Here is a 15,778-nt window from a genome sequence, read left to right as displayed (position 1 = left end):
TAATAATGTTTGTTTCATATGATAATTTGCCACTATAATCATAATATTAATTGGAATATGGAATCTTAGTAGTAAACGAATGTAAAATTAACTAAATAAAGATTAAATATTAGTTGAATCACCAAGTCGTTGTAGTATAGTGGTGAGTATTCCCGCCTGTCACGCGGGTGACCCGGGTTCGATCCCCGGCAACGGCGATATGTTTTATGCGCAAAATAATTGCTTCCCCATCTTATTTTAATTGACACCTTTTTTTTACCCCAATTTATATATATATATATATATATATAAGAACATTTTGGTTATATACACTATTCCCATCAAGCATTCAATCATATAAATAATATTTTTTTGGGAAGAGATATATATACTCTCAAGAATTATGAGATTTAAGATTCTCCTCAAACAACTCTCTCTCTCTTATTTTACTATGATACAAAAGAATCCATGTAAATGAAGCTGGTGCCAAGCTTCTGTTGAACAGCATACATTTGCTGTTGGTCATCACATCAGTTGGTAGGAGATCAAAGAGCATAAAAGCTGGTAGTATTTTGTCTTTGATTACTACTCTGGCTTGATGGTCACATAAAAACTCCATCAGCACATATCCCCCCTCCATGCAAGGCTCCTACTCCCATCATTACAGGAACCCAAAAGTTTAGTGCTAATCTCTCAGTTTTCAGATTGAATTAGCATGATGAATGCCACTTTGTTAATGTAAGTACTGTGGTATTCCATACCAAGTATGTTCAAACAGTGACCCAAGAGACTTGAAGACAAAGCTTGTTCCTAAGGATAACAGCTTAAGGCATCACTTGGCTTAGCTAGTTTACCACTTGATTTGGATATCTAGGTTGCACAACAGCAACAAAAAATTGCAGTGAGTCATGCATTCTGGTGATTGAGAAGAATAGCAGAACTATGCATGACACTGTGGATATCAATCAAGCTATTTACATTTAATCTGGTGGCATCATTTGAATAGAAACCAAAAATATGCATACTATAGCAATTTCTCAAACTCAGAGTCTTTGTCTCTTCTTAAGGTTGGATGCATGAGATTATAGCTTACTGACAGATATCATACAGTATATATATACTAAGGTTTTGTTGTTCTATCTAACTGGACTTATATTTTGTATTAATATAATATGAAATGTAATTGTGAAGCCAAAGCTTAGTTCTTATCATTAAACCTTGCATACTAGTAATTATTGTGAATCACTATTTTGTCTCTCTTTGTGCTGCAGTGAAGATAGCAAGTTAGAAACCAAATCATACCATGAAACAGGATCCAAATTGCAGGATCATACTGCAAGAAGAGGGTAGAAATTAAATTTCTTGATGATAATAATTTGTGAATAACTATATTTATCATCTTTTATCAAAACCACTGAAGGTAGAAACCCTAGAAGCAGATCATTTTCCATTTGTACAATTGTCCAAAATACTCCTGAGACTAGATAAAGCAAGAACTGCACATATTAATCAAGACTACAGTCTATCAAGCACTCCAAAGGGGAAATGTTTTCAGGGTTCATATGATATGATGTGCCAAAGAATGTAACACAACAGTTCTTTCAGTTGATGTGCATCATGAAGAGATCCTCAAACTGACAATGTTATCAATCTGAAGTCAATCAAGGAAGGCATTCCACATTTACTTTTGAGGGAAAGAATTGACATATCTCCCTTCTTTTGAAGTTTGAACTTGATGACACCAATTCTCAACCAATTCTTACCTAACAACAACATTTATTATGCAAGTCAAATCTATGAAATCTGAGTTTTCTTCTACTTCTAGAAACAGTGCCATTGATGAACCAGAGAAGTGGTCAAAGCTGCAGCATAATTAAGACAGTCCTTTTCCACTGCAGTTCCCCTGTTTTGAATAAATTACTAGCTTGCTTCAGTATAATTTTACTCCACAAGATGTAAAGAATTGCTCATTTCAGGTTGACTTATTAATTGCTGATTGTGCTTAAGGATGTGTATAATAATAATCTGTTGAATTCTGAACAGAAAACATCTTAATCAGAGCAGCTTTTGTATATACAGGAAGGCTTTATCTGATGGAGACCTACTGAAGAGGATTCATTTATCTCATCCATGATTGCCAAGATAAGCCTTTTTGTGTTTCAACCTACCATAAAAAGAAAACAAAAGAATAAGATAACCCCATCAATGGGGAAGGAGACAAATAAAAAACAAGCTTGCTTTTGTTTTTGGCAACTGGAATATTCTAAGACTACCAATGAGTGACTATTGTTTCCAAGAGAATGATGACACATGAACTCAAGATTTTTTTGCCAATCATGACTCTAAAATTGAGTGAATAGCATAAAAATTTACTTGCTTCAAAATTACATTTTTTCACTCTTTAAAATTAAAGTAAAACAACTTTTGTTTACTTTTTTTTTTTCTCCGACAGATCGGGTTTTACTGCCCTGTAATATGTTTTTTCTAAACAATTTTTTAAAAGATGGTGGAGTAGATACTGAGAAGTAGCAGATTAAGAAGGATTTTGTCGGTAAACAACAATTTCTCTTCCTAAAAAAAATGTTGTTTACAACAATAACATCATAACACTACCTGTAATGTTGAAGGTTGAAGCATTCTACAAAACAACCTGTAATGTAGGAAGTCACTGCTTCAACAGAATTTACACACCACAACAAGAAACCAAGAAGAATTTAAAAGTCTATCAGTCTTTGTGTCACAAAATTACATCCTCTTGCTTTTGTTCAAACATATGCAAACTTCTTCTAATTGGACACAAGATATGGATTTATTAAGATTTAACATGTAACAGAATGATTGTGAATACCATGTCATGAGACAAGATTTCTATAGAAATGGCATTGATGCATTGTGAATCCCTTTGTGTGTTTATTATTGCAAGTGGCCATAGCTTGGACCAGTAAGCATGATGGGCATTAAAAGACTCTTGTACTTAACAACTTGTTTGGTGAAGGGAGCCTAACTAAACACTGAGATCAAGGAGGAGGAAGGAATGCAGACACTGCTTCCTCATTTTATGATTCATGATGCTGATGGGTGACGACAATGGTGACCGAAAAGAAAAAGAAAAAAAAAAGATCTAATAAAATCTACAAAAGCTACTGAATTATCAAAGTTAGATGGCAAATGTTTGATTAATGGTGGCACAACTAACATGAAAATGACTCAAAATATTTCTGCAAAAAAGTGGCATGTTGCTTCATCCAAATACTAAACTCATCATAGTAATACCGGTCTCGGCTTGACAAATTAGTCAATTTGTTTTGATCATGGTGGTGGATTATAAAAGTCTCAGATTTGGTTGATGGCTGAGCTGAACAAGCAAGAAAGTGGTTGGAAAATTAAAGACTTTGCTGCTGCAAATCAAAGTACGGTCACTCTACATTCCTTATCCTGTTATTGTCTGGCACTGTTCTTCTCAGTGACATTCTTGAACTCCAACACATTAAGAACAAACAGCCTTTGAAGATGGCTTCCATCGCTAGAACTCCTTAACTATGAAATCTTTTTCTGTGGATAGAGCTTAGTTTTGCTCCAAAACATGCATGAATCTGAGCATCCATCATTAGACTGCTGCTCCTGCAAGATGCCTCCTGATCACTGTTCCTTCTCGGCCTCCAGCAAGTAGAAGTGATCAGAACTCTTTCTATCTATTATCTTAAGATTGGCATCACATAATGATCAGAACCATATGTATTCATCGAAGTCATCCCTTTCTTGCTCAACAATGCAAGGAATCTTGGGATTCAAACACCACACTATCTTACTCTGCCACACACACACTCTCTCTCTCTGATTGGGCTGAGCTATTATGAATTATGGTGGGGGTGTCTCATGCTCATCCATTACAAAATGGTTTGTACTCGTAGTGATGCATGGAGGAGCTCAAGAGCCATGCATGCGTGCATAACAACACCAGGTCATGAAGGCATTCCCATCAAAGCAAGCAATGTCAAAGAATACTGCAAGTTGATCTCAGCCTGCAGAGATGACTGGTGGAGTATCTGTTGGTCATCTAGAGAATCCAACAGGAATTTGGATCTCTCACCCTTGCTCTTATTTTAATTAATTAGCTAATTATACATATAGTGAACACCCACCATCAGTAGTGTGATAGTAGTTTATAACGAACATACTCTTTGTATTGTTTTGAGCTAATTTCTAAGGAATTGTTTTACATTGTTTTGTGTTGATTGCAGATTATTTAACAACCATGCATTCTTATGTCACCAACATATATACATATACATACATATATATGTATGTATGTATGTATGTATGTATGTATGTATGTATGTATATAAATCTAGTGAAAAGGATGCGTCTGCATTAGGAACATTTAACTCGATCCTTGAACCCCAATAAAACTGCAGAGCAGTGGAACAGGTTGTTCTTCTGAGCCAATTCCCCTTGGAAAACAAATAGTAAGTTCTTTGACTGTAAACCCCTCTTCAAATGGCATGGCAAAACCTAATCCTCAGCTACTCACCTGCAATCGTGTCAGCAAACGTGGAATTCCACAAAGAAGGGCTACTTCTTGAACTCCCTCCCCAAAAAGCCCTTTTACTCCCCCACCTTCAAAGCTCCAATATTATAGCTATATGATAGCCATATATATATATATATATACTAGGTAGAGAGTAATTTGATATGTCTGCATGCATGAACATATTAAAGTACGTGTCTCGTTTCTAGCCAAAAAATACAAGCATGAATGCGTTTATACATCAATGTGGGCAAGCAAGTTCGAGAATATTTATTATTGATGTTGGTCACTGTTCTCCTTTTGTTTGTGTAAGCAGGAAACTCTATAAAATCCCATCACAACCCGAGCTGAAACAGAGTTCAGATTCCAACCCTTGTTTGTGTGGAATTCTCTCCACCATTAGGTTTGCTTCCATCTTTTTGTATATGCATGTCTTGTCAGCCAACTCAACAGTGGCCTCCTTTGGATTACAGCAGCAATGGTGAAGTCTCCCAACCGAGACGAGACGGGAGGGGTAAAGAAGGGGCCGTGGACGCCGGAGGAGGACCGGAAGCTGGTGGAGTACGTGGAGAAGCACGGGCGCGGCAGCTGGCAGCGGATCCCCAAGATTGCCGGCCTCAACCGCTGCGGCAAGAGCTGCAGGCTGCGGTGGACCAACTACCTGCGCCCTGACATCAGGAGGGGCAAGTTCACGGAGGAGGAAGAGCAGCTCGTCATCCACCTGCACTCCATGCTCGGAAACAAGTAAAGGCCGGCTACCTCCTCCATCGACTCATCTCCCATCGGGCTTGATCGAACGCGTGCGTTTCTTGTTGGCATGCAGGTGGAGTTCGATCGCGACGAAGCTGCCCGGGAGGACGGACAACGAGATCAAGAACTACTGGAACACGCACCTAAGGAAGAAGCTCATCCGGATGGGTATCGATCCGGTGACGCATCGGCCGGCGACCAACCTCAATCTCCTAACCGGCCTCTCCAACCTGCTCTCGGCTGGTGGTCTCGGCGGCACCGCCAGCCACTTGGATAACGCTCTCAAGCTGCAGGCCGACGTCGCGCACCTGCTCAAGCTGCAGCTGGTGCAGAGCCTGATCCAGGTCTTAACCAGCAGCTACGGTACTCCAAACATGGACCTGATGAACCTCTTCCGGTCGCCTCCTCTCGGGAACTACCAACCGAGCGATCTCCTGCAGCTGAGCCGCCAGATCGAGGGCGGTCTCGGAGGCTCGCTCAGCCTGCAGAACTCGATTCCGATGATCCCAAACCTCTCGATCTTGAGTCACTACCTGAACAATATTGGATTGCAGCCTACACCCGAGTGCAGCTTTCCATCGGACGCGGCAGCAGTTACAGCATCAGATGCTTCAAGAACGGAGGAGCCGAGCGCGGAGATCAGCAACGTCAGTAGCACCAGTTCCATTCCGGCGTCGAGCTCGACCCATCCACTGGTTTCTGCCTCTTCCGAGACCAAGAACATTGACCTGGTCCAATCGAGTGATACCCTGTACACCAACACACTGGCCTCTGAATCCTTCGAGACCTGCTGGGACAACCTGATGAAGTTGGATAACCTCGACAGTCATTTTGGCTGGAAAGATATCATAGAGTAAGACTCTTAGATCTTCTTTTGCCTCTCCACCATACGACTTCGCATGCATAACATGTTCTTTCTTTCCTCGTCCGCTGCAGCCAGATGTCATGGCCTGATGCACCCTAGAGACCACAGGAGCTCATCGATCACACGAGGAAACCAGCAATATGCATCACCAGCGTACGTCACAGATAGCATCTCCTGCATCATTTTTTATGTACAAGCTGCTGCATATGTTCAGATAGATAAAGAATAAAAGGGGTTTCTTTTCTCATTCAGTGTATGTGAGATTTGAGATGCAACAATTTTTAGTTCTCGATCATCATGACTTCTGTTGGGTGTGTGATCCGAGGAGCGAGTAGGATGCAGTAGCTGACAGCCAGAGACGTTTGGTGAGCTGCACGTAACCAAAAGACAGGAAGATATAGTTGGGTCGGAGTTGAGGTTGCATCTTACGTTAAGGAAATAAGAAGCTGAGAGGGGACGTTGTCATGCACGCAACAAGCTTTCGAGGTCATTGGCCGACAGGTTTGACTTTGATAAAAGGCGACAAGGAGACAGCCATTCAAGTTTCGGAGTTCCGAGACGTTGGGGTTAATGTTTTTGGCCTCAAAACATCCATCTTCAAAGTTATGTGGCCTTTTGTCCGTTGACCAAATGAACAGGTCATCCATTTGCTCGGTTACTTTAGCAACAAGCCGTTGACTTTACCATTAAGTACTCCTACCTAATCTCTTACCATGAAAATGATTTTGACTCGAGTCAGTAAATTGCATCCTAAACAGAAAGTAATATACCGAGTAGGACGTGATGAAGTGTCAGATTCCTGTTCGAGTAATCCGTCTCTTTAGAACTCGAGGAGACAGTGGTAGGAGCCTATAGAACATATTCCAAGAGATGAAGAAGATGATCCTTTTGTTGAAATTATTCGTGTCACAGTGCAATCATGGGGTTAAGGATATCCATGCAATAAATAAATAAGGATATTATCTTGAGTTTATGTTTTATGAGCCAATTTTATCGATTCTATTTTATTTTCTTAGTCATGTGATATTATTGTTTTGATTACTCAAAACATGTTGCTCACCACTGACTCATAAACATGCAATTAGAACAGAAACATTAATGGAAATACAAATTTAGGAAGAAGGATATGAAGGTTGTCGTAAGCTGAGAGAGAGGGGGATAACATGATAGGAGCAAAGTAGGTGATCGACGCACCTGTAAGGAACCACCATCCACCTAATCTCAACCCTAAAGCTTCTCACGGTATTACTGCGTCATATATGTGGGGGAAGAAGATGTCGTGTGTTGGATGAACTCATTATTTCATTTGGAAGAACAACCAAGCATTCTTTAGCCTCTTAAAATTTGAAGTTGAGATATCGAGTACAATCCAAATTAACCTTGTCATCGAACTGGTTTTCTGTTCTTCAGATGTGAAGGTACTCATGCCCAATATTAATCGCAATAGGCCTTCTCCATCACAACATTAGTTATTATCTCAGTCCCTCATTTCTTTTCAATGATGCTCAAAGGTAGTAAAATACGGTATGGTCTAATGTCCTCGTTTCTTCGCCCATTTCGTTATTATGTCACATATTCATTGCAACATAGGACGAATAAATACAAGTAAGAGATTAATATATCCATCTTCTCACCATAGAAGGGGAAAGAGATAAATAGATATTCTTATAATAACTTAACTATTAGGATGATTATTTGATTGAGTGATAGAATATTTTTTATACATATTATCTAAACTGGAATAAAGAAGAATTTTAAGCATTTAACTTCCATTAAAAAAAAAACCAAATTAACTATTTCTAACAATGATAAAACGACATTTGAATTAAAGATGTCCATAAAAATATAAAAGTACCTTAAATATTTATCATATGAGTTTTAAAGGTTATCAATTCAGATTAGAGTTCTAATCAAAACCTAATTTACGAAAGATAATTAATTATGTATATATATATGTTATAGAAATAAATAAAGTATATAATTTTCAAATTTATCCTTCGAGGTAGATGACCATGATGCGTGAGAAGCACTTGACAAAAGCCTAATTCTTATTATTCATAATCTCATAAAAATTAATAAAATAATATTTTACTATTTACAATCTCTCTAATTTTATATTTTACCCTCTTTTTTCCTTCCCCCCTACATAGACTACGTTCATTGATTCTCCCCCAACACTCTAGTGGGTAGTTTGTAAAGATTCGGGATATAACATCTTTTGAGTTAATACAATTAATCTAGAAGATGGTGTCTCTTTGATTATTATAGAATATTTATGTAACTTTAAAAATAATTAAGAGGTGGAGAGAATAATAATAATAATAAAAAGTTTACAGGACTAAAGAGTGAAAATATTTTATTAGAATTAAATTATAAATTGAGGATATATATGTTTATTTATAAAGGAATAACTTAAGAATATTCAAAGTTCTTAATAGATTGTAAACAAAAATAAAAGGCTACAAATAGTAATCTTCAAAATAAAATAAAATAATATTTTATGCGAGAAAAAAAATAGAAACTTGAGATTTTTTAAAAAAATTCATGTGTAAATAAGTACAAACATAAGTGATTATATAAGAATACATTTGACCTCATAAAATTGCACATACACACGGTAAGTAGGTGTTTAAATTGAATTGAAAAATTGAATCGAATTGGTTTGGTTAGAATTGATTCATCAATAATTTAGTTTGAAGACCGTAAATGATTCTAGTTCAAGTGGATATTCCTCTTCGGTTCAATTATTTGATTCATTTCGAACCGAACCGATTATAATTTCAAAAATATAACTCAACCCAAAGATCCCAAAAACCCTAAAATCTCATCCTAAATTAGATGATTCTTTGGCTACATCCTTTTTTAGTCTTGCTCTCTCCTCCTTAACCCCCCTTTTTTTTTCATCATTCTTAGTTAATTTTTTTTTTTTGTGATTTGTATGAATTTTTATGATTTGTATGAATTTCTTTCTTACATCCAGGTATGTGCATGCATGCATAAACATATTAAAGGACATATTGTTGGGAAAAACCTGAAGCGGAATAATTCTTTTCTCTCTTTGTGTATCAAAATAAGTTCCTCATCAAAATACTAACTTGATATCAAAATATAAATATCAATCAGCACAACATAAATAATAGAGTAATTAATCAATCACATAGTTGGACCAAATCTTTTAATATGGAAAACCTAATGTGGGAAAAATCACGGGACCGTAGTCCACCTCAAACTTTCACTATCAATAATAATGATAACAAGTTTATAGTAAATCTTCTCTAGAATAACTAGAGGATCATAATAATATTAAGAACATAGATATTGGCTCTAGCATTTCATTATATAGGATAGATCTCACAAAGTGGGTATAGCAAGAAAGTACCTTAGAGAGGATAAACTGTAGATCAACACCATTAAGATTGTAGAGTTTGCTGCAATGATTCTCCACATAAAATTTAGGCCAAAACTAACAACGTTTTGTCACAGACAAACTTCTAAACAGGATGTTTGATGTATGCTTATGTATATCCGTGTCTTTTGGTATATTCATACTTTGTACAACATGTAGAGGGACGGTCGAAGGCTAAATAATCTCATTTTAGTTGGGTTGGTGGTCGCTTTAGGCTTGTAAATAATGGTTGTGTCATGTTGACATGTGTGAGAGATTTTCGGTCTGTAATGGACCATTTTAACCTTTTATTGTATAACTATTCAGAGCTTGTAAGGTCTGTTTGTAATTTGCATTGTCTATGAAGTGTTTTCGGAAATGTTTGCTTGTGGATCCCGAATGAGGTGTTTTCTTTAATCCGTTCTCTCTTTTGTGGGTCCTAAGGGACATGGGAGACTTCGGGGAGGTTGACCTTTGTGGACAGACACGCAAGGGTACCGCACGAAGGCAAAACCAGTTAAGTCCGTGACAGTTTAACCATCGATCATCAAATAGAAAACTCATAAACCTAATATTTCTCTCTCTTTTATTTTCTTTTCTCTCTCTCTTTTGTTTTGCCGCCGTTCACACCATGTACGAAAAAAAACTTTCCTCTCTCGGTGTTTTATCTTATCTCGTATTTTTCTTTTTTTAATTATTGATTTGGGTTGAATAGACCCAATTGTCCAACCCACGTATGGGCTGGACCCAACACATGTCTTGTTTAAAAAAAAAATACAAGCATGCATTTGTTTATCCATTAGTGAGGGCAAGCAAGTACGATAATAATTATTGTTGATGTTGGTCACTGTTCTCCTTTTGTTAGTAAAATCCCATCAGAACCTGAACCGAAGCAGAGTTCAGATTCCAACCCTTGTTTGTGTGGATTTCTCTCCACCATTAGGTTTGCTTTCATCTTTTTGTATATGCATGTGTTGTTAGCCAACTCAACAGTGGACTCCATTGGATTACGGTGTTAGAATACGTTGTTCTTTTATAATTTAATAAGATATATAATAGAATAACTAATTGGGTTCCGTTCAGATATTTTAGTCAATAGACTAAGTCCACTACGGAACGATTCCTCGGAGATATCCTTGATGGGAGGAAATCTTCTGAGATCTCATCATAGACCCTCTGCTCTCGCCTGTAAAAGGACAGGATCTCTAGGGGTTGAGGGTGTGTGTGTTAGAGCATCATAACGTTGACACGTATAGACGCATCTCTCCGTTGAGGGATTCAGTTATTCTCCTCAACTCTCTCCCCAAAACCCTCTCCCTAAATCCATCAATCTGTGTGGTTCCTGTGAAAGGATAGGAAGAGAGGAGAAATGGTCTACTCTCCGCACTTCCTGCAGATTTCGCAGTGCGATCGGATTAAAGACGGAGCTTGCAGCAATCTTGGATCACGGTGCTTAGCAGATCAAACAAGATCTCTAAACGGATGACATCAAAAGGTACGCATCGTATAATTAGATCTATACATTGATTTCAATCCTGGCATTTAGGTTATTTCCGTATTATTGACATAGCATAATTACAGATCTTTATGCTTACAATTGGTATCAGAGCCAGGTTACGATCTTTATGCTCTTGATCTAGCATTACTTGTTATACATTCATATGCTTCTAGTGTCCCTGTACTTTCTGGATCAAATTATTCAGAATGGTTAGAGCATGTGCAATTCACACTGGGTGTATTAGATCTTGATCTAGCATTACTTGTTGAAAAGCCTGCAGACTTGACTGATGAAAGTACTGTAGAACAAGTTAATGAAATGAAGGCTTGGGAAAGATATGATAAGCTTAGTTTAATGTTCATAAGAATGACAATTGCAAATAACATAAAGACTTCATTACCGATTGCAACTAGCGCAAAGGAATATTTAAAGGTTATTGAAGACAGATTTAAATTTGCTGATAAGTCATTGGCTGGCACATTGATGAAAGAACTGATTACGGCTCAGTATGATGGTACTCGAGGAATTCAGGATCATATCCTCAATATGGCTGACAAAGCTGCAAAACTTAAAACATTAGGCATGGATGTTGATGAATCTTTCCTCGTGCAATTTATTCTCAATTCTCTTCCTTCTCAGTTTGGCCCATTCAAGATTCACTACAATACAAAAAAAGATAAGTAGGACTTGAATGAGTTGACTAGCATGTGTGTTTAGGAAGAATTGAGATTAAGGCAGGAAAATTCATATAATGTCATGACGACTACTCAAGGAGGTGGTAATAAGAAAAGAAAGTTGAAGCATCATCCATCAAAGAGATTTGCTAAGTCTGGAAATGTTAAACAGACTAATGAAACGAAAGCCTTTACTGTAAAGTGCTTCTTTTATGACAAGAAAGGACATGTGAAGAAGGATTGCATTAAACACAAGACTTGGTTCGAAAAGAAAGGTATTAACTTGACCTTTGTATGTTTCGAATCAAACATTACAGAAGTTCCTTCTAACACTTGGTGGATAGATTCCGGTGCTTCAACTCATGTTACAAATAATATATTGGGATTTCTTTCAATTCGGAAACCAAAAGAACATGAAAGATTCATCATTATGGGAAATCATCTTAAAGCGAAAGTGATATCAATGGGAACTTATCGTCTACGCTTAGAGACGGGTCACTTGATGGATCTTGTTGACACATGTTATGTCCCTACAATTTCTAGAAATTTGATTTCTCTTTCTCGAATTGATGAGTTAGGATATTGTATTTCTTTTGGTAGTGGCAAACTCAGCATATTTACGATTCAATAAAAGTTGGTTCTGGAATTTTTTGTGATGATTTGTACAGAATTAATTTGGATATTGAGTTTGCAAAGACACTAATGACCCTGCAATCAAGTGTTGGATTGAAACGTAGCTTCAATAATGAAAGATCTTCTATATTGTGGCATAGACGATTATGGCATATCTCCAAGGAAAGAATTGAAAGATTAGTGAAGGATAATATTTTGGAACATTTAGACTTCACTGATTTTGATATTTGTATAGATTGCATAAAGGGAAAACAAACTAAACAAATAAAGAAAAATGCCACAAGAAGTAAAGAACTCCTTTAGATTATTCATACTGATATCTGCGGACCACTCCATATTCCTTGTTTTAGTGGAGAAAAATCTTTAATCACATTTATAGATGATCTGTCCAGATATGGCAAAGTTTATCTAATACATGAAAAGTCTCAAGCCGTTGATACTCTTGAAGTATACATAAATGAGGTTGAGAGACAATTAGATTGAAAAGTTAAAATTCTCAGATCTGACAGAGGTGGTGAATTTTATGGCAGATATGATGGATCTAGTCAGAATATTGGTCCTTTTGCTAGATTCCTAGAACAACGGGGTATTTGTGCTCAATATGCATTACCAGGTGTGCCACAGCAGAACGGTGTTGCTGAAAGGCGAAATCGTACTCTGATGGATATGGTTAGGAGCATGATGAGTTATTCCTCTGTACCTGAGTTGATGTGGGGTGAAGCTCTTAGGGCAGCTATGTACATCTTGAACAGGATTCCTAGTAAGTCAGTTTCATCGACTCCATTTGAGTTATGGACTGGTAGGAAGCCCAGTCTGAGACATTTACATATTTGGGGATGTCCTACAGAGATAAGAGTATTCAATCCACATGAAAAGAAATTGGAGCCAAGAACTATTTCAGGATATTTTATTGGTTATCCAGAAAAATCCAAGGGATACAGATTTTATTGCCCTAATCATAGTATGAGAATAGTAGAATCTGGTAATGCAAAATCCCTAGAAAATGGCGAAATCAGTGGGAGTGAAAAATCTCGAAGGGTTAATTTTGATATTGAGGAGATTCAGGTTAATTCTCCTATATCATCTCCTGTCCGAGAGATTGTTGTTCCTCAAATTAATGAGAATATTGATGAGGATGAACAACAAAATAACATCCAAGAACTCTCACATGATGTTGATGTCGCCGCTAATGATCTTGTAGAACAATCACAATTGACAGATTTGAGAAGATCTCAAAGGAAAAGAAAACATGTCATTTCTGATGATTATGTGGTATATCTACAAGAATCAGATTATGATATAGGAATAAAAAGAGACCCCTTATCATTTTCACAAGCCATAGAAAATAACGATCCTGAAAAATGGTATGATGCAATGAAAGAAGAGTTAAAATCAATGGTACAAAATGATGTCTGGGATCTCGTTGAATTACCTAATGATTGTAAAAGGGTCAGTTGTAAATGGGTCTTTAAGACAAAACGTGACTCAACGGGCAATATCGAATGATATAAAGCCAGACTTGTGGCCAAAGGTTTTTCTCAGAAGGAAGGCATCGACTATAATGAGACTTTTTCTCATGTTTCTAAAAAGGACTCAATGAGAATCATTATGGCATTAGTAGCTCATTATGATCTTGAGTTGCATCAGATGGATGTGAAAACAGCATTTCTGAACGGGGATCTGGATAAGAAAACCTATATGGAACAACCTGAAGGATTCATAGAAAAGGGAAAAGAAAGTTGGGCTTGTAAACTTAAGAAATTCATTTATGGCCTTAAACAAACTTCCAGACAATGGTATATAAAGTTTCATAATACCATTACTTCTTTCGGATTTAAGGAAAATACTGTTGATCAGTGTATATACCTGAAGGTAAGTGGGAGCAAGTTTATTATATTGGTCTTATATGTGGATGATATTTTACTTGCCAGTAGTGATCTTGGTTTATTGCACGAAACCAAGATATTTCTCAACAAGAACTTTAAGATGGTTGATATGAATGAGGCATCCTATGTTATTGGCATTGAGATATTCAGAGATAGATCTCAAGGATTATTAGGATTGTCTCAGAAAGGATATATTGATCGTATCTTGGAGAGATTTAATATGCAGCTTTGCTCAACCAATGATGTACCTATTACTAAAGGTGAAAAATTCAGTCAAAACCAGTGCCGAAGAAATGACTTAGAAAAGAATCAAATGAAGAATATTCTTTATAGATGCACAGTTGGAAGTCTATTATATGCTCAAACTTGTACAAGACCAGATATCAATTTTGCAGTTACAATGCTAGGAAGATATCAAAGCAACCCAGGAATGGAACATTGGAAAGCTACAAAGAAAGTAATGAGATATCTATAAGGGACAAAAGATTATATGCTCACATATAGGAGATCTAATCAGCTTGAAGTAACTGGATATTCAGATGCTGATTTTACAAATTGCCTCGACAGCAGGAAGTCCACTTCAAGATTTGTATTTATGTTAGCTGGTGGGGTAATTTCTTGGAAAAGTGCAAAGCAATCGCTTATTGCATCATCAATAATGGAAGCTGAATTTGTGGCATGCTTTGAGGCCACAAATCAAGCTTTATGGCTGTGAAATTTTATCTCAGGACTTGGTGTGGTCGACTCAATTGCCAAGCCGCTGAAGATATTTTATGATAACACCGCAACATTTTTCTTCTCTAAGAATGGCAAGTACTCTAGTGGTTCCAAGCACATTGAGATAAAGTACTTGATGGTTAGAGAAAGAGTCCAGAAACAGCAAGTGTCAATTGAGAACTTGAGCACCACTATGATGATTGCTGATCCATTGACAAAAGTCTTACAGTGCAAAATATTCAAAGAACATGTTCTTAGAATGGGGCTTTTGAGCAAGTCATAAAGGATATGGTGATGCATGTTTATGTGGATGCTATTATTGACATTTTACTTAATTAAAGTTATCTGTTTCTGCTATCCTGTTTACATTTATGTTTATGCATATTATGGTTGAATGTAATAATAGGATTGTCTTGACAAGACAAATTACAGGAGTCATTATGGACTATGTTAGGAAAGACTAACAATGTTGTGGTACATAGAAGGGAGTATGACATTGATGAAATACAACCGCTATGACTCGCATTGATAGTTGGACTTAATATAGTATTATTGTGTTTATTGGACTTATTGACTTATTTTTAAAACATGGCCATGTATAAAATATTTTTTCAAAATTTCTTGGAATCCAATTAGGTAAAATTGTTTTTAAACAAATTTTGTTTTGTTTGTTTTGATTTTGTATCTCTTTTATATCTTATCAATTAATGGGCCAAGTGGGAGAATGTTAAAATATGTGGCCCTTTTATAATTGAATAAGATATATAATAGAATAACTAATTGGGTTCCGTTCAGATATTTTAGCCAATAGACTAAGTCCACTACGGAACGATTCCTCGGAGATATCCTTGATGGGAGGAAAT

General features: G+C 36.8%; 1 protein-coding gene and 1 non-coding gene across 3 annotated transcripts; both read left to right on the top strand.

Moving 5' to 3' along the window:
- Positions 1 to 125: 125 nt before the first annotated feature.
- TRNAD-GUC (transfer RNA aspartic acid (anticodon GUC)) lies at positions 126 to 197 on the top strand. The gene has a single exon. It is a non-coding gene; the product is annotated as a tRNA-Asp (tRNA).
- A 4,627-nt stretch (positions 198 to 4,824) lies between these two features.
- On the top strand, positions 4,825 to 6,894 carry LOC135627866 (transcription factor MYB53-like). Of its 2 annotated transcripts, none has more exons than XM_065134258.1 (4): positions 4,825 to 4,910; positions 4,984 to 5,251; positions 5,331 to 6,110; positions 6,194 to 6,894. In XM_065134258.1, the coding sequence occupies exons 2-4, from the start codon at positions 4,986 to 4,988 to the stop codon at positions 6,219 to 6,221; spliced, it is 1,074 nt and encodes a 357-aa protein (XP_064990330.1). In that variant the 5' UTR covers positions 4,825 to 4,910; positions 4,984 to 4,985; the 3' UTR covers positions 6,222 to 6,894. The 2 variants fall into 2 exon arrangements, with proteins under 2 accessions (XP_064990330.1, XP_064990329.1); XM_065134257.1 differs by having other exon boundaries at positions 4,833 to 4,910; positions 4,981 to 5,251; positions 6,194 to 6,893.
- The last annotated feature ends 8,884 nt before the right edge of the window (positions 6,895 to 15,778 follow it).

Source organism: Musa acuminata, chromosome BXJ2-11, assembly GCF_036884655.1.
Source record: "Musa acuminata AAA Group cultivar baxijiao chromosome BXJ2-11, Cavendish_Baxijiao_AAA, whole genome shotgun sequence".
NCBI lineage: Eukaryota > Viridiplantae > Streptophyta > Magnoliopsida > Zingiberales > Musaceae > Musa > Musa acuminata.
Note: the sequence above shows the minus strand (reverse complement) of the source record. Positions and strands in the feature narration are given on the sequence as shown.

Excerpts from the sequence above, each read along its gene's own strand:
- LOC135627866 (XM_065134258.1), top strand. The coding sequence starts at position 4,986 with ATGGTGAAGTCTCCCAACCGAGACGAGACGGGAGGGGTAAAGAAGGGG. Across the intron at positions 5,252-5,330 it reads CACTCCATGCTCGGAAACAA|GTGGAGTTCGATCGCGACGA; the intron begins GTAAAGGCCGGC and ends GTTGGCATGCAG. Across the intron at positions 6,111-6,193 it reads GGCTGGAAAGATATCATAGA|CCAGATGTCATGGCCTGATG; the intron begins GTAAGACTCTTA and ends CGTCCGCTGCAG.